The sequence below is a fragment of the Rhinatrema bivittatum genome, chromosome 4, assembly GCF_901001135.1.
Source record: "Rhinatrema bivittatum chromosome 4, aRhiBiv1.1, whole genome shotgun sequence".
Classification (NCBI taxonomy): domain Eukaryota; kingdom Metazoa; phylum Chordata; class Amphibia; order Gymnophiona; family Rhinatrematidae; genus Rhinatrema; species Rhinatrema bivittatum.
This window is the reverse complement of record NC_042618.1, coordinates 160,076,105-160,096,135: the sequence shown is the minus strand read 5'-3', so window position 1 is coordinate 160,096,135 and position 20,031 is coordinate 160,076,105. Positions and strand designations below refer to the sequence as shown.

Below are 20,031 nucleotides of genomic sequence, written 5' to 3'. Positions count from 1 at the left end.
TAGATATTCGATGCAATAGTAAAAGAAATATTTTTAAGTAACAAAGAAAAACTTGAAATATTTGGAATACAGTCATATAATGCTTATACTCCTATTTCTTACTATTACTTCATAATAAGAAATTTATGGGGGGGAGTATATTCTATTATTTAGAGGAATTATAACATATCATTCAAGAACAAAGTAGATGGATGGCACAATACATCAATATCATTTTATGCCCCAGTATTATCATTTGCATTACTATGTCTTCTTCCTTCCAAGAACTGCTTCAAATGCTCAGGAATAAAAAAGATAAAGGTGTTGTTAGACCATTTAATAATACAACGGCATGGATAACGAAGTGTAAACTTTGCGCCTATTGCTGTTACTTCAGATTTCAGAGCTAAAAACTCTTTACGTCTGATTTGTGTTGGTCTAGCTAGATCTGGGAACAGACGTACTTTCTGATCATGAAATAGAGCATTCAGATTTTTAAAATATGCTTTCATTATTAGGGAAAAATCTACCTCTGAGTAACATGAGATAAACAATACTGCTCTATCTACCACCTCCAATACAGAATTTTCCAAATAATGAGTCAAATTAGGAAAAGGTGAATCAGCTTCCCCTCTCTGAGGAGTTGAAGCCATTCTCTGAACAAGAAAATTTATCTTTTTGAAGGCAGGAATCTTTTCTTCTTCAATCTTTAGGACATCTTTCAAATATCTTCTCAATGTTAATAAGGGAATTTCTCCCATTATCTTCGGAAAGTTCAGAATTCTAATATTCAGATGCCTTAGATAATTTTCAACTGTTTCCAATCTACGTGATAAAGAAGTATTTTCACGAGTTAGACCAGCAGTGGCTTCCTGAACACTCTTTAAGTCTTGCTTTATTTCTGTCACCGTTTGTAATTGTTGTTGCATGGTCGTACAATCCTCTTTTCTTATTAAATCCAACTTCTTTTCAACATTTGCAACACGATTAGCTTGTTCTCGTAGGAGTTTTGACATACCTGCCATGAACTCCCATAGCGAGTCCATCGTCACCACCTCCGGTTTCGTAAAATCCTCCATTTGCCTATCAGATGTTCCAGGGAGGTCTCCATGTTCCCCTTCCTCCACGACAAGGTTCCCAGGGCCTCCAAACGGTCCTCCGCTCGCGTGATCTCGGGGTACCAGGCCTCCTAACGCCACAGGCACTTCCGGGTATACAACGGCGGTCCCAGCACATTCAGGACCCTCAGCGGGTATCCCGCCTCTTGCCTGAACATCGCCCGAAGTCCCCGGTGAGGAAGCCATCGGAGGAGGTCTGGGGTCCGGCGGGGACAGTGTAACATCCCCAGATAGAAGTAGGTTCCCTCCTCCTACCCCATCAATGGGGCTTAACCCCGCCGCTGTCGGTAGTATTGGAACGGCGTATTGGGTTATTAAACTCTGCTCCGTGCAAGGGCCTGGTTCAGCTGGGTAGACGCGGACCTTGCCCTTTCGTTTGTGCGGCATTTTAGTAAAAAGAAACTCCCGAACAAACGGGTCTAAGGTAATGTAGAGAGGAGCAGGAACCAACACGTCCGTTCACGCCGCCATCTTGACACGCCCCCCCTTGAATTATTTAAGGATCTCTGAATAATTTTTTATCGTCCGCAAATTTGATAACCTCACTTGTCGTATTCCTTTCCAGATCACTTTCGTTCCCAAAAAACACTATTCAATTCAGGAAACCTTGTTCTACAGACCTTCTCATCAATCAGTTCACTAATGAATTATTACATCTCGATCTCTCCAACGCATCTACAGCCACCACCTCATGGTGCAACATCACCAAAAAGATTGCAGACATTACCTGCCCTTCCATCACAAAAGTAGTACAACCTTCGCCAGACAACAGGAAACCCTGGTTCACCCCAGAACTGAAGCTGCTTAAACAAGAGCTAAGAAATAAAGAACACACTTGGAGGAGAAACCCATCCCCCACAACATTAGCTATTTATAAAACCTCCCTCAATGCTTATAGGATCACCATACTGAGAACAAAGAGAGATTTTTTCTCAAAAAAAATACATCATTTCATATTTGATTCAAAAGCACTTTTCTCCTACGTTTCAGCTCTCACTAAACCATCACCTCCTACCATTCCTGATGATCAAGCACTCAACAAAGCATCAGAACTAGCAGAATACTTTAAGGATAAAATTGACAAACTGACTATCTCTTTCTCATCATCTTTTTCATATCCCCCATTCCCTCACATTACCTCACCTCAACTAAATACAACGCTGGAAACTTTCGAGACCACTTCAGCACTTGAGATAGAAAACATACTTAAAAAAATGAAACCGTCATCTCATCCCTTAGACACAATTCCTACTAACCTTCTCATCGCAATAAGAAACTCCATATCAAAACCAATTGCAGACATCATTAACTGCTCTCTCTCCCAGGGTCTAGTTCCTGACCAACTTAAATTAGCCACTCTCAAACCTCTACTTAAAAAACCTAACCTTCCAACCATAGATCCAGCTAACTTCCGCCCAATAGCTAATCTGCCATTGATCGCCAAACTTATGGAAAAGATAGTCAATAAACAACTATCTGAATATTTGGAAGAAAACAACATTCTTGTATCTTCCCAGTATGGCTTTCGGAATTCGTTAAGCACTGAATCTCTCCTTATCTCTCTTACCGATTCTATTCTATCTAATATGGACAAAAAACAACCACATCTTTTGATACTACTAGATCTCTCTGCAGCCTTTGACACTGTCAATCATTCATCTCTATTAAAATGTCTGGCAGATATAGGCATTAAAGGAACAGTCTTCAGCTGGTTCAAATCCTTCTTAGCAAATAGACAATTCAAAGTAAAGATTAACAAAGAATCACAACCGATCCCTTCCAACCGGGGGGTCCCTCAGGGTTCCTCCCTTTCCCCTACCCTCTTCAACATTTACCTCTTACCTCTATGTCATCTACTTACTAAACTAAACCTAACTCACTATCTCTACGCGGATGACATCCAGATACTCATCCCAATCTCAGAATCCTTACAAAAAACCTTGACTCACTGGAACAATTGTTTGCAACAGATCAATCATCTTCTCTCCAGCCTTTGCCTCATTCTTAACAATAACAAAACTGAGATCCTAATCATCAATCAAGACATCAACATCAAACTTCTAAACCCAGCTGACCTACTCAACTCATCCACTCCCATATTAAATCACTCACCACATGTTCAAGATCTAGGTATCATGCTAGACAATCAGCTCAATTTTAAAAAATTCATAAGCACAACCACCAAAGACTGTTTTTATAAGTTACAAGTCTTAAAAAAATTGAAGCCTCTTCTTTATTTCAATGATTTTCGGATGGTCCTACAAGCCATTATTCTATCAAAAGTCGACTATTGCAATTCGCTTCTCTTTGGCCTTCCATATTCATCCATCAAACCCCTCCAAATGCTACAGAACTCTGCAGCCAGAATCCTTACCAATAAAAGAGATCACATCACCCCCATTCTCAAGCTCCTCCACTGGCTGCCTATAAAGCAAAGGATCCTATATAAAGTACTCACCGTAATTCATAAATCCATTCACAATATCTCTCCTCTTCAATTATGTAACCAACTACGCCCTCACTCCTCCTCTAGACCCATCAGAGGAGCATATAAAGGCACACTCTATGTACCTTCAACAAAATCCTCGCATTATAAACGTGCCATATCTACAGCAGGCCCCATTCAATGGAATGCGCTCCCACCAGACATTCGGCTTGAGCTCTGCCACTCTTCATTCAAAAAAAAACTTAAAACCTGGCTCTTTAGCCAAGCTTTTCCAGGACCATGATCATCATTTTTTCCCCTCCAACCAGCAAGAGCATATCTTCTTCACAAACCCCCATTTTCCATACCACTACCTACTTCGGTATCTAATCTCTTGCTGCAGGACACTTGAGACTTTCTCACTTATACGTTATAATTTTTATGCTCAATAAGACCTGTCAACTTAATTGTTTAAGTCTTTTTCTTTCCTTTATCTTTTGGTCATCAATGTTACAACGTTATTGTTAAATTTTGAACTTATGTACTCTGTTCCAAGTTTCATAACCTTGTTCTATGTAATGCCTTTTGGCAATTTTCATGTTCTGTTTCAATGTAAACCGATGTGATCTTTATTTCATATAGGAACACCGGTATATAAAAATCTAAAAATAAATAAATAAATAAATCAGTTATATATATATTGAAAAGCACCGGTCCAAGTACAGATCCCTGAGGCACTCCACTGTTTACCCTTTTCCACTGAGAAAATTGACCATTTAATCCTACTTTCTGTTTCCTGTCTTTTAACCAGTTTGTAATCCACGAAAGGTTAGGTGTTGGATGTGGGTTTGGCACTCAGAAAACCATGAGTAAACAGTATTACAATTGCAATATAGTAAACCTCCCATACTGAAACAGCACTAATTGTTAGTACTCAACAATAAGAAATGAAAAGGCAATAATACAAATACTAACTAGGCCAAGCCCGGATTTACTTCATTTCAGGTGGTGCTACAGAGGTGAGGAGGGACAGGAATTTTAGCAGGAAGGTCTCTCCCCAACCCCCACCCGGGAGGATAACATACATCCCCCCTCTGCCTATGTGTGCATGTTGCCTTAATCTGGCCTTGTACCAGGCTATAACACACCACTACACCTCCTATTAGGATAACAGAACAAGTCAGGCTGCTATAGATCCCTACACAAACTAAACACTAGCAAAATACCTCACCTCAGTCACACAGGCAGACTCAAGTACAGAATAAAGAGACTAAGGTAAAAATAAAAATCTGCAGACAAAAAGTAAACTAGAAACTGCAACAAGCTAGACTGTGTATGTAGTGCAACAATGGAAAAATACATTGCAATTCCTCAAAAAATAGCAAACAAAATCAAGAAAAAGAAAAAATATTGAAGAAATATTTCAAAATAGCTAACAGAACATCCAATAATTAAAATAAGTTTAAAATAATATTCCAAACACCAAAAAAAATATTGTAAAACAGATACATCAACCATCACCCATTGATTACAATTAACTAGGATATAAACCCACCAGCTCTCCATACCTGAAAATGATTTCCAGATGTCCTGAGATTCTTATGGGATGGGAGGATGGGTTGTTATATGCAAATTTTATCCTTTTTTTTCCTCATACACATCTTCTCTCCATACATAGAGGCTCTCTCACATATACTCTCAAACTCTCATATCCACACACTCACTCTCTCGCACACACACACATATACACAACACATACACACTCCCTCACGCTGGCTCCCTCTTCTCTCACACACACAGGCTCAGGTTCCTCCTCTCACTCAAACACACACCCTTACACAGGGTCCCTTTCTTACTCATTTATACATATCCTCACTGCTCCAAGATGCCCTCTCTCTCACACATTCAGGCTCCCTTTCTCTTACATACACAAACTATAATTCTCTCTTATACTCATATACAGAGTCTCTCTTGCTATCTCACTCCAGGCTTCTTTCCTCTGCGTCTTCAGTCACAGACTGGATGGGCTCCACCTACAGCTCTCCCAGGCCTCTTTCCTCTTCTTTGATCGCAAGCAGAATGAGCTCTGCATGCATCCCCTCTGCCTGGGCATCTCCCCACTTTCTTCTGCCGCAGGCCTCTCCCGAGCCTCGTTCCTTCTTCAATTGCGGGTGGGATGGGCTTTGCCTGCGGCCCTCCTGCCTGGGACTCTCCCCCCCCCCCCCCTCCTCTTTAGCTACAGGCCATGCGCTTCCCTGTCACTTCACCCACTGGGCCAGGAACATGTGCTGGTGATTTCAGGATCCCTTAAGGATTGGTGCTCTAAGATGACTGCCTAGTTCACCTAATGGATGCACTGACTCCGAATTCCCCTATTGCTAGCTCATTATTAGGCTGATGTAAAGACCACAGTTTAAAAAAAAAAAGTGTTACATTTTTATTGCAGATTTTGTTTTTTTTAAATTACAACAATAAATTTGTATTTTACTCATCACATAAAAAAGAAATGAGATGTATAGTGCACAACAGTTAAAACTGTATCTTAAATCAGAACCAAAAAAGTGGGGTAAAACAGAAGTAAAGGTAACTTTAAAGTTAACTTTATTTCCATTATAACTTCAATAGCTAGAGGTGGAACCTATCTAACCCACTCCCACATATCTATTCCCTACTCACTAACCTACCCATCTATCCCACCCCATCTATTGAGCCTGCAAATTCAGTATCACATCACATTAAACCCCTAATCTATTTGGGGTAGTCAATGGGGTACTTTTGTGGTTTCAGAGATGGGGGATCAGTGGGTACATTAATGTATAGTGAGCTTTGGATGGTTTGTTGGTAGGTGGAGACATTGGTAGGGGGCTTAAGTGCTACCTTTATTATATCTCCTTTTAATTTGGCCCACTGTTGTTCTACCTCACCCATCTTCCTCCCAGTCTCCTAGCTCCTCCTCAAGGCACATTTCCATTTTACCAAAGTCCATATTTTTTAAATTAAAAATAACTTAACTCTTTGTATGACTTCTTTCCATCCCAGCTGCTATAATTGAACCATACCGTCTGATGGTCACTGGTGCTCAGGTGAATACTACTCTGACATTCGAGGCATTATCCCCATTTGTGAGCTCTATATCAAGTATCCCTCCCTTTCCTCTGGGTGCTATCACTATTTGTTTGAGCAGAGCCCCATGAAGGGCGTCCACTATCTTTCTATTTCTTGTGGATTCTGCAGTAGGGATACTCCAAACCACATCTGATAGACTGAAATCTTCAACGAGCAACACTTCTCCTTTCTTTTCCATCTTTTGGATATCTTCAACTAGTTCTGTTTGAGTTGGAGGCCTGTAGACCAATCCAGTATAAATGGAAGCACCATCTTTTTTTTAAGACAGCCCACAGCGCTTCTTCCTTACCTCAACTCCTTGTATTTCAGTTGTTTGACTACTGTTTTTGACAAAAGCTACTCCTCCCTCTTTTCTGTCCACTCTGTCCTTCATTAACAGTATGGCCATATCCCAATCATGACTCTCAGTGAAACATTTTAGCAATAGCAACAACATCCAAGTCCGCCTCCTCCATTAGGGCCTGCAGATCAGGCTTTTTCAGGGGGTATTTGCAAAGTATATTTTTTACACATAACCATACTGTTGTAGAAAATGCCTGGACGACAATTACTTGTAAAAATTTCTGATGAGTTGCTGCCTTTTTGATTTTCCACAACTGCAGTAGTGTTGACGTGGATTACTGCTTAATCACTGCATTTTAACTGTCCTCTACAAACAGAAACATACCTTACAGAGTATAATAGAATAGAAACTACTTCATTCAAAAGTTAATGCCTACAAACTAATCTGTTTACATTTATAACCTCTTCAATTAAAATACTAATATACCCTAAAGTTTATATAGCCATCATACCAGCTATTGTAGTGCAACAGTGTCTTGACATAACTGAACCAAGCAATTACCAGCTGGAAACTGGAAGTGCTCATTATATAACCACCCCATCTCTAGCATTTACAACCCAACCTCATTCAAGACAAACAACTTTATTGTTATATTAACAAAATGCTTCCTATTCAATGACCATATTCATATTCATTCCCATTGGGTGTTCAGTTTGCTATTTAAAAAAAAAAATGTTCCCCGCGTTGCAATATGAGAAAAACATTCTCATCTCAAACCATAATCATGTGCAGAACAATAAAAACACACACAAATGATCAATTTCATGATTATTATTCAGCCAATGTTTAACAACTGGGGCTTCTCACTTCTTTGTGCAACTACAACTTTTATGATGTATAATGAATGTTTTAATTGCTCGTTTAGTGTACCCTATATAGATTTTAGACATGGACACAAAATGGCATAAATGACCTGTTTAGTATCACAAGTGAAATGTATATACATATAGGAAGTCCTCGCACTTAGACATTTGATTCTTGAAAATCATGTCTTAAGTCAAAATCACTAACAGGCCAATGCAATATGGGTGCGCAAAAAACGGGCACTCATGATTGAGCGCCCGCTGTCCTAACACACACCCATCCACCTCTCTCGGGCACTCGATGCAGTATGTTAATGAACTGGTGTGTTAAAAAGGAGGCGCTAGGGGAAATTGTATGTCCCTAGCACCTCCTTGGCATCAGGTGCCCAGGAGAAATGGTTGTGCGTGGGTTAGGAAACAGATGCTCAATTTTACGAGCATCTATTTTCCTAACCCGTGCACAGCCAGAAAGAACAGGAGGGGAGTGAAAGAAAGAAAGAGAGAAAGTAGAGAGATAAGAGACAGAAAGAAGGGCAAAGAGAGGAAGTGGGAAAGACAGACAACATAAGTGAGCAAAGGGGTGGCTGCATTCCCAGATATTTAGGCCTAGGTCAATGTGATGTTACCCCCAACTTCACCTCCCCCAGTCATGCAGCCTCTCATCCTTCTCCACCCCGCTTGCTGCTGAAAGAGGATCGAGGAGGAAGGGTACCCCAGGAACTCCTCTTGCAACCCAGTAGCTGCAGGAGGAGTAGCAGTGAGTGCAGAGCCAACAGCGATTATAGCAGAAGTTCAGCTTCTTTCAGTAGGGTGTTGATTGCTGACATCAGTACCCTGTGCCAAGAGAGCCTCCTCCTATGTCACAAAATGAAGCCTTAACTGAAGGTCCACAGTAGATTACCAGTTTATTGTATATGTAAATGTGGTGTGCATACATTCACACACATAGAAAAATATATAAATTAAAAACATCATGCTACATTAAATTTAAGATCCCCAGAAAAGAGAATGAAGACAGCAAGAAGGGACGAGCTCTATTGCACTTACAAATACCATTTTAAATGTAACTTTATGAACATGAAAATATTAACATTCATATATACAGTTGCACAAACACTAAATATAAATGCAATACATCATTCATATTTAATAAGTCTCAGAAGCATTATGTTCAGCAATAGATATTTGAAAAATTAACCAAAACTCAAAGAGATAAATCATAAGTCTAGCCAACTATGAACAACATGGAATCTACCTGACAGGCAGATGTACGTTGAGTATTCTCCCTGACCCCCAGTCGCTAAGAAGGGAATTTTTTTCCTAGTTCTCCGTTTGACTTGAACAGCACCGAGCATCCTTTCATCATGAGGGGCAAATATTTCTTTACTGATTGCAGATTTGGCACTCATTGCACAGTCTGGGGAAAAGTCTTAATTACCTGAAAGAAAAAAAAAAGCCCTAACTCAGGTTAAGGGGAACTGTGAGAACAGATAACATAGGAAGAAAACATTTCTTTACAGCTGCGGAGTAGTAAAGATAGGCAAATCTTAGCAGCCAGGACTAAAGCATGACTCAATAGGATTGACCTGTTGCTTCAAAATATAGGATCTTTGCTACTGGACCATAGAAAAAAAATGAAATTGCACAGAAATGTACTATTCAAAGTTTTTGTACTGATTTGATCACTTTTGCAAACTATTATACCCATCTTCTGCTCTTTTCTCATTGCAAAGATATCCAACTTCAGGGAAGAGAAGTGGCCTGGCCAATTGGGTGCACTAAAACAATGTATTTGTATGTTATATTCTACAACCTTCCAAAACAATTGTTCAGTGTGGATTACAAAAAGATACATCATCATCATAAAACCTACAATACCAAACATAAAATGAATGTGTTTATATACACACACATATAGATATCAGCCCTAATTATTTAAAACTCCCTATTTACAAAAAAAGGCATAAAAAGTTGGTATTCATATACCAGTGTAAACAAATGCAGCTAAGACTTAATGCTAAAAAAACGCAGAGCTATGCTTTTAGAATGCAAAAACCCAAGGGAGGTACAGCATTGGGGTAAAATTCTTCTAAGTACGAAAGAACGAGCCTGGGGCTGATTGTATCTAATGATCTTAAGGTCAATAAAGTGACAGCAAAAGCCAGAAAAATACTTGAATGCATAGGAAGAGGAATGATCAGCAGAAAAAGGGAGGCGATATTGTCCCTGAATGGGTCTCTGGTGAGACCTCATTTGGAATACTGTGTACAATTCTGGAGACAGCATCTTCAAAAGGATATAAAATGGATGGAGCCTGTCCAGATGTTGGATACTAAAATGGTCAGTGGCTTTTGTTCTAAAGCATTTGCAGGAGGCGAGCTGTAGATCGAGGTGTCATGGGATGAGAGTGAAAGGTGGTAGGCTCAGGAAATTTCTTTACAGAGAGGTTAGTGGATGCTTGAAAGAGCTATCCAAAGAAGGTGATAGAGAAAAAACCAGTATCTGAATTCAAGAAAGCAGGGTATATCTGAAGAAAGAGATGGGAATTATACAGCTAAATTAGTTGGGCAGACTATTTAGGCCAATTGGTCTTTTTCTGCTTTCAAGTTTCTATGTACAAGGCTTTAACGTTTTTTTTTCTAAAATTCAAATGGTCCATCTCTTCTATCAAAGCTGATAGTAAAGTATTCCATAACACTTATCCTGCAAGAGAAAAAAACTCCATTCCTAGTATCTTGTAGCCAGTAATCTTGCAAAGATGGAATAGCCAATTCATTTTTACCCTAAGGAGTGAATGCCCCAGTGTATATCAAAATAACAAGGCTCTCTAATTTAGATGTTCTCAGCAAAATTATTTAAAAGCAGGTTTTGAAACAATTGGAAACATACTGAAAATTATACAATGGCATATTTCGATAATATCTCATCTGAAACAGAGATGTTTATGTATCAGTATGTTTTAAATTTCTCAAGGACACAACCAACTCCAAATGACTTGTTTATAATGCCAGCTATGATCTCAAAAGTTGGGACATTGCTTCTTGAACCTCTACCTGAGAAGTTGGGTTTGAAATGAGTCCAAGTAGCTGGTATAATAACTGACAAATTATTAGCTTTGCAAAAAAGTAAAGAGGCTCAACTGTCACATAAATGGAATAAAAGGGAAAGAAGTGGTGAAAAAAGGAGACAAACTTCAGCTAAACGTAAACCATACACACAAAAAAAAAAGACATAAAAGTAAATAATTTAAAAACTGGAAACTTTAATGTAATATATCTGTGCAAACCTAATTAAAACATACATATAAAGAAACATATGTAGAGCATATCTTTTAAACTATGAATATTTTATTGTAAACCGCTGTGATTTTTGTAGCATATGGTATAAAAATATTGTAAGAAAATAAAAATAGTGTAAACCAGTTCACAAAAGAACATATTAAAAAAATGTATTAAATAGTCTCACATGGCGATTTTCATGTTTTGTCAGCAGATACCTGTTTCAGGGAAATTTTATAAAGTGAATTAAAGCTGAACTTTCTTTTCAAAGACAGGTATATTCTTTGCTGTAAACACTGGAAAATCTGTAAGAGTGTGAAATCCAAAGAAGCTGCTTCAACATACATCCATATATTTCTTGAAGCAAGTGACTTAAGTTCACATCATTCTACTGGCTTATTCTCATTCGTGATCTTCAAAGAGAGGGTTGATAGAGGTAATGGCATATACAAACACTTTAGCATTGCATCTTCCATAATATCCCCGCATTGTGTTTATGTTGCTTTAAATTTCTGACAGCTGATAGCTTAAGAATTAGAATATAAATAGGAAGAAGACAGTACTGAGCCTTGCTTGGGTACAACAGTTGCCATTTTTAAATGTGCTGGCACATGCCTTTCATGTAGGGACTTGTTTACTATGAGCCGAATACTGTCAATAACTAGATTTTTCAAACCCTTAACAATATGAAAAGGGCATGGATCAAGCTGGGAATACGTGGATTTTAAGTTACTTTTAACATTTTGGGGTTTTTTGCAGTGATCTTCCTAAATATAAACCAACTATCTCCTATATTCATTTCAGGCAACACATTCTTAGACATTCCATCTTCAGCAAAATGTTGAGACTGTATTTGGAGGATCTTTTCCTCAAAATAATTAGCCATTTGATCACAGCTCTGATAATTTTGAACATATGGAGAATGCTTAGATGTTAAACATTTAATAGAGAATAAGTCCAGTGGCCTGTTTGACTTTTACCCATAATATAACCACATTTTACCTTTTGACAATAGACACGCATACTGTTCTCTAGATAAATCATCTAAATATTTCCTCCATTTTTTCTGCTTTTCTTTGTAATTGCATCTGGGTTACTAAATCATAAGGATAACACAGAGCCCACTTACACACACATCTTGCATACACTTCTTTCAGCAGGGCTAAATTTATCATAAGTAGTAATTAGAGAGGAATACCATTTATCTGTCAACTCCTCAGCTGTAACTTCCTCACCATTATCATAGTTTATCCCCAATTGCCAACTGCAACAAAAATCCTCCATCTCCACCCTGATCTAACTTTTTTTTTTTTTTACCCTATTACAATGATTTTGTAATACCTTACCAGCCACATTAAACCGAATCAATGAATGGTCAGACCAAAGCAATTTGTTTACCAGCAGCTGAGAAATTAACTCAACCCAATTTTCATGACAAAACAAGTCAAGAATATGATCTGCAGCATAGGTTCATGTATTAATAAGATGGATAAAATTAACAGCCGACATAATAAACTAAGGTTCCTTGGCACAAATAGATTCATTGTTATCTACATGGATATTAAAATAATCAACTATTAACAACTTATTAAATCTAATTTATAGAGAGAACAGAAGTTCTGCCAAGTGATTAATCTTGGCTACCGCAGATCCTGGGGGTCAATTCACTACACAAATAGTCCAAGTACGTTTTCTAATGACTATGGCCTTAACAGAGGGGGAAAACCCAGTGTACCATCTGAACTGATAACTTACCCATACACAATTAAGATTCATCCACTATGTCTAATAAGGTGTGTTTATTTGATATATATATAAAACCCTTCGGACAAATTTGATTTAACAATATAAAATCAAAATCATTATGCCAGAATTCTATAGTTACATATTCAAATTACACTGGGAAATAATGTCTACCAAGTACTGTTCTTTTTTCCTTACAGATCTAGAATTTAAATAGTCAATCTGTAGAGCTAAGTCACTCGTACATTTATATCCCATAATAAAGTCACTCTGATAATTCCTAACAGGCACAAGAACCCTATTTTCTTCATTAGCAATCATTCATGGTTTAGACCTCAAACACCACCTCTGACCAACAGTAACAGGAATTACTTCTTCCATAAAAGCAAGTTTGCATACCGTAAATCCAATGGATAAGAATCAGGGCTTAATTTGTAGACAAAGGAAGTAGAACTGTGGAAAAGGATATGGGTGGAAACAGGGCCAGCTGAGACCTGTGCAAAAGCTGAACTCTCACATACACAAACACATTGTTTAAACTCTTAATATGTTCAATGAGCACTGGTAGGTGATGGAAGGCTGGGTGTTGGAGATGCAAGATTACTGAACCCTGATGATCCTGTTCCTCTCATCAGCTCCCTCCTCCCCCCATTAATTCTCTAGTGGTCTTTGTCCTTCCCTCACCCCAGAGGACCTAAAGCCCCTAAGTCTGACATCTATCCTGGTGAATCTTGAACGCCGCCTCTCTGGAAAGTCACCCTGTGCAACAACTCTCCTCAAGCCAGAATCAGCCGACTCATCTCCACTTTGTGGAAACAGCAGACTGGTGTGTACTGTCCACTGTTCTCAGTCTCCTTGGACATGGGTGTGGGGCCTGGAATTTACTAAAGAGTATGTTGGGGAGATACACATTCCGGAGAAAGTTTTCATGGGTAATGATTAGATGGACTGAACCAAATCACGGTGAACCTAGAAGATGTGGTAGGCCTGATTGATAAACTGAAGAGTAGCAATTCACCTGGACCGGATGGTATACACTCCAGGGTTCTGAAGGAACTCAAAAATGAAATTTCAGACCTATTAGTAAAAATTTGTAACCTATCATTAAAATCATCCATTGTACCTGAAGATTGGAGGATAGCTAATGTAACCAATATTTAAAAAGGGCTCCAGGGGCGATCCGGGAAACTACAGAAGGGTTAGCCTGACTTCAGTGCCAGGAAATATAGTGGAAAGTGTTCTAAGCATCAAAATCACAGAACATATAGAAAGACTTGTTTTAATGGAACAAAGTCAGCATGGCTTTACCCAAGGCAAGTCTTGCCTCACAAATCTGCTTCACTGTTTTGATGAAGGAGGTAATAAACATGCGGATAAGGGTGAACTAGTAGATGTAGTGTACTTGGATTTTCAGAAGGCGTTTGATAAAGTTCCTCATGAGAGGCTTCTAGGAAAAATAAAAAAAGTCATGGTATAGGTGGTGATGTCCTTTCGTGGATTACAAACTGGCTAAAAGACAGGAAACAGAGAGTAGGATTAAATGGACAATTTTCTCAGTGGAAAGGAGTGGGCAGTGGAGTGCCTCAGGGATCTGTATTGGAACCCTTACTTTTCAATATATTTATAAATTATCTGGAAAGAAATATGACGAGTGAGGTAATCATATTTGCAGATGATACAAAATTGTTCAGAGTAGTTAAATCACAAGCAGATTGTGATAAATTGCAGGAAGACCTTGTGAGACTGGAAAATTGGGCATCGAAATGGCAGATGAAATTTAATGTGGTTAAGTGCAACGTGATGCATATAGGGAAAAATAACCCATGCTATAGTTACACAATGTTAGGATCCATATTAGGTGCCTCCACCCAAGAAAGAGATCTAGGCGTCATAGTGGATAACACATTGAAATAGTCTGTTCAGTGTGCTGCGGTAGTCAAAAAAGAAAGAATGTTGGGGGATTTAGGAAGGGAAGGTGAATAAAACGGAAAATGTCATAATGCCTCTGTATCACTCCATGGTGAGACCGCACCTTGAATACAGTGTACAATTCTGGTCGCCACATCTCAAAAGAGATATAGTTGTGATGGAGAAGGTACAGAGAAGGGCGACCAAAGTGATAAGGGGAATGGAACAACTCCCCTATGAGGAAAGACTAAAGAGGTTAGGACTTTTCAGCTTGGAGAAGAGACAGCTGAGGGGGGACATGATAGATGTGTTTAAAATCATGAGAGGTCTACAACGAGTAGATGTGAATCTGTTATTTAGTCTCAGATAATAGAAAGACTAGGGGGCACTCCATGAAGTTAGCATGTGGCACATTTAAAACTAATATGAGAAGGTTCTTCACTCAATGCAGAATTAAACTCTGGAATTTGTTGCCAGAGGATGTGGTTAGTGCAGTTAGTTTAGCTGTGTTTAAAAAAGGATTGGATAAGTTCTTGGAGGAGAAAGCAAATGTTGCTTACCTGTAACAGGTGTTCTCACAGGACAGCAGGATGTTAGTCCTCACATATGGGTGACATCAGGATGGAGCCCAATCACGGAAAACTTCTGTCAAAGTTTTCAGAACTTTGACTGGCCCCTACTGGGCATGTCCAGCATGGCACTAACCCTGCAGCCAGCAGGGGTCCCCCTTCAGTCTTATTTGATAGCTACAGGTAGTGCCGAAAAAATAAAACAAAACGTTACGAACCCAACACCACGGGGCGGCGGGCGGGTTTCGTGAGGACTAACATCCTGCTGTACTGTGAGAACACTGATTACAGGTAAGCAACATTTGCTCTCTCACAGGACAAGCAGGATGTTAGTCAGCTCTGTACTCACCCATATGTGGGGACTAACATCCTGCTTGTCCTGTGAGAAAGCAAATGTTGCTTACCTGTAACCAGTATTCTCACAGGACAAGCAGGATGTTAGTCCTCACATATGGGTGAGTACAGAGCTGAGGATGTCCGAACATGCACCAAGTGTACCCAACGGCGTGCAACAGGCACAACTGGGGTGAAATTTGGTAGAGGACATCCTGAACTCCATCGGGCAGGCGGAAGGGTGTTGGTACGTCACGTTGGAAATAGGTTACGCAGGACAGATTGGCCAAAGATGGAATCTTGTCTTCCGGCTTTGTCTAGGCAATAGTGGGCTGCGAAAGTGTGGAGAGAACTCCAGGTGGCAGCACAGATCATAGGTGTGCTACTGAAGTTGCCATGGCGCTCACAGAGCGTGCTTTAACACGGTCTTTGAAAGGAATGCCTGCTTGCTGATAGCAAAAAGATATGCAGTCCGCCAATCAGGAGGAAAGAGCCTGCTTACCCACAGGTTGCCCTAGTTTGTTGGGATGGAAAGACGAATAACTGAGTGCTCTTCCTGTGGGCAACTGTACGGTCTAGGTAGAACGCTAGAGCCCGTTTACAGTCAAGGGTATGCAGAGCCTGTTCCCCTGGGTTGGAGTGGGGCCTAGGAAAGAAGATAGGTAGTATGATGATTGATTAAGGTAAAACTTTGAAACTACCTTAGGCAAAATCTTAGGGTGAGTGCGGACTACCGCTTGGTCCTGCAGGAGTTTAGTGTAAGGCGGATAGGTAACTAGGGCCTGTAACTCACTACCCCTACGAGCTGAAGTGATAGCCAAAAGGAAAATCACTTTCCATGTGAGATATTTTAGGTCACAGGAGTGAAGAGGTTCGAAGGGTGGTTTCATGAGCCGCCCGAGAACCAGATTAAGGTCCCAAGAAGGGGCCGGAGGACAAAGGTGGCTTGATATGGAGTAAGCCTTTAAGAAAACGAGTTACGAGGGGTTGTACTGATATAGGGACATCCGACACCTTTATGGAAGGCAGCTACCGCACTGACATGCATTCTGATGGAAGAGGTATTTAGACCTGATTCCAATAAATGCCAGAGATAGTCCAAAAACCTTGGGATTGGACAGGAAAAAGGATCAAGGGATTGCGAAGAACACCATGATGTATACCTTTTCCATTTATAGGAATAAGACTTTCTTGTGGAAGGCTTCCGTGAAGCAATCAGGACATGAGAAACAGAATCTGAAAGGTTAAGTGGTTGAAGGATTAACCTTTCAACATCCATGCCGTCAGGGACAAGGCCTGAAGATTGGGATGGTGTAGACATCCATTCTGAGTGATCAGAAGCAGGTCCGTTCCCAAGGGAATGTGCCTGCGGATGGAGAGATCCTGGAGTATGGGAAACCACACTTGGCGTGGACAGTGAGGTGCTATCAGGATCATGGTTCCCTTGTCCTAACGGAGCTTCACAAGAGTCTTCGAGAGAAGAGGAAATGGAGGGAATGCATAAAGCAGACCGGTTGCCCACGAGAGGCAGAATGCATCTCTGGGCTGAGCGTGCTCGCTCCGAATGAGGGAGCAGTAATTGTCCACTTTGTGGTTCTGAGAGGACGCAAAGAGGTCTATTTGGGGATAACCCCATTGTTGGAAAAGAGAGGTCGCTACTGAGGGGGTGAGCGACCACTTGTGTGGTTGGAAGACTCGACTCAGTTTGTCTGCCAAGACATTGTGTACTCCCGGCAAGTAGGTGGCCCTGAGGTACATCAAGTGGGAGAGCGCTTCCGCCCAAATCTGCACAGCTTCCTGACACAGAAGGAGGGAGCCTGTGCCTCCCTGCTTGTTGATGTACCACATGGCCACCTGGTTGTCCGTCTGAATCAGGATAATGTAATTTGATAGAGAATCCTGAAAAGCTCTGAAAGCATCTCTCATCACTCGAAGCTCCAGGAAATTTATCTGGTGTTTGGCTTCCTCTGGAGACCAAACACCTTGTGACTGCAGATCGTTCACATGAGCTCCCCAGCAGAGGTTGGAAGCATCGGTGGTGAGAATGAATTGAGTATCTGGCAGATGAAAAGGCAGTCCCTGGAGGAAATGGTTCTGATGTTTCCACCAGGTGAGAGACAGACGACTGCATCTGTGATGTGGACAATGGTCAACAGAGGCTGAGTCGCTTGAATCCATTGTGACCTCAGAGTCCAATGCATGACTCTCATGGCCAGGCGGGCCATTGGTGTGAGATGGACTGAGGACGCCATGTGTCCGAGAAGGACAAGGAATTGTCGAGCCGTTGCTGTGTGCTGAGACTGCAACTGGTGAGCGAGAGAAACGAGGGTTTGCACTCGTTGATGAGGTAGAAAGGCTTATGCCTGTAAGGTGTCCAAGTCTGCCCCATTGAACGACAAGGTTTGAGATGGGACTAAATAGGATTTCTTGTAATTGACGAGAAATCCTAGAAAAATTAGAGTGTGTAGTGTCAAATCCAGGGACGATCGAGCGGCTTGCTGGGTTGGGGCCCTGATTATCCAGTCGTCTAGATAAGGGTAGACGTGAACACCTTCTTTCCTGAGAAAAGCTGCAACAACCACGAGACATTTGGTAAAGACTCGTGGTGCTGCTGCTAGGCCAAATGGAAGCACTCTGTATTGATAGTGCTTTGGGCCTACTAAAAACCTGAGATACTTGCGATGAGCTGAAGCTATCACAATGTGGGTGTACACGTCCTGGAGGTCCAGAGAGCAGAGCCAGTCTCCTCTTTGAAGAAGAGGTAGAAGCAAGCCCAAGGTTACCATCTTGAACTTTTCCCGCTGGAGGTACTTGAGAGCACGTAGGTCCAGAATTGGACGAAGCCCCCCGGATTTTTTGGGGGATCAAAAAGTACCGGGAATAGAACCCTAGGCCTTACATAGAAACATAGAAATGACGGCAGAAGACGACCAGTCGGTGCATCCAGTCTGCCCAGCAAGCTTCACACTTATTTTTTCTCATACTTATCTGTTTCTCTTGGCTCTTAGTAACCTTATGTTCTAATTCCCTTTCACCCCCACTATTAATGTAGAGAGCAGTGATGGAGCTGCTTCCAAGTGAAATATTAAGTTTGATTAGTTGGGTAAGCGGCAGCATAGCTCTCTGCCATGAAGCAGAGGGCAATGCTGGATGTGTGTGAAGTATTAGTTTTTCTTCTCCCCTGTCGTTGAAGCAGGGAGCTATGCTGGATATGCATTGAAAGTGAAGTATGCCTTGAAAGTCACATTAACTATCATCAAATATTGAAAAGCCTAATAATTGGTAATACCTATAGCCCATGAACCCATCCCTGTTTTTTTTCTTTTTTTTTTTTTTTAATTGGGAGATGGCTGCCCTTCATCCTTCCGCTCCGTGAAGGTGGACACCTACCACTGGCCACTGGCATCCCGCTCCGTGAATGCCTCTGTGGCTACTGCCGCTCCGTGCAGTGTTTTACTACATGCTCTTTATATGCGTCCTCTAGACCGGATGGATCCCATATCCCTGTTTTTTTTGTTTTGTTTTTTTATTTAATTGAAAGATGACAGCCCTCCATCCTTCTGCTCCATGAAGGTGGAACACCTACCACTGGCCACTGGCATCCCGCTCCGTGAATGCCTCTGGCTACTGCCGCTCCGTGCAGTGTTTTGCTACCTGCTATTTTATGTGTGTCCTCTGGACCTGATGGATCCACAATGTTTATCCCACGCCCATTTGAAGTGCTTCACAGTTTTGGACTTCACCACTTCCTCCGGAAGGGCATTCCAGGCATCCACCACTCTCTCAGTGAAGAAATACTTCCTGACATTGGTTCTTAGTCTTCCTCCTTGGAGCCTCAGCTTGTGACCTCTGGTTCTGCTGATTTTTTTCTGTCGGAAAAGGTTTGTCGTTGTCTTTGGATCGTTAAAGTTTTTCAAGTATCTGAAAGTCTGAATCATATCACCCCTGCTCCTCCTTTCCTCCAGGGTGTACATATTTAGATTCTTCAATCTCTCCTCGTACGTCAACCGATGAAGACCCTCCACCTTCCTGGTCGCCCTTCTCTGTACAGCTTCCAACTTGTCCTTGTCTCTTTGTAGATACGGTCTCCAGAACTGAACACAGTACTCCAGGTGAGGCCTCACCAAGGACCTGTACAAGGGGATAATCACTTCCCTTTTCTTACTCGATATTCCTCTCTCTATGCATCCCAGCATTCTTCTGGCTTTTGCTATAGCCTTGTTTCGCAGACTTCATATCATTAGACACCATCAGCCCAAGGTCTCTCTCCTGCTCCGTGCACATTAGCCTTTCCCCCCCCCATCGAATACAGTTCATTCGGATTTCCACTCCCCATATGCATGACTTTGCACTTCTTGGCATGGAATCTCAGCTGCCATATCTTCGACCACTCTTCCTGCTTCCTT

General features: G+C 41.0%; 1 protein-coding gene across 2 annotated transcripts in view; it reads right to left on the bottom strand.

The window, feature by feature from the left end:
• The window catches only part of STXBP6 (syntaxin binding protein 6), a 281,082-nt gene that overhangs the window by 207,256 nt on the left and 53,795 nt on the right, over positions 1-20,031 (bottom strand). For both annotated transcript variants that reach the window (XM_029599020.1, XM_029599021.1), the window contains exon 2: positions 9,050-9,232. In XM_029599020.1, the coding sequence (XP_029454880.1) occupies positions 9,050-9,203 (154 nt within the window). In that variant the 5' untranslated portion in view covers positions 9,204-9,232. The remainder of the gene's footprint in view (positions 1-9,049; positions 9,233-20,031) is intronic.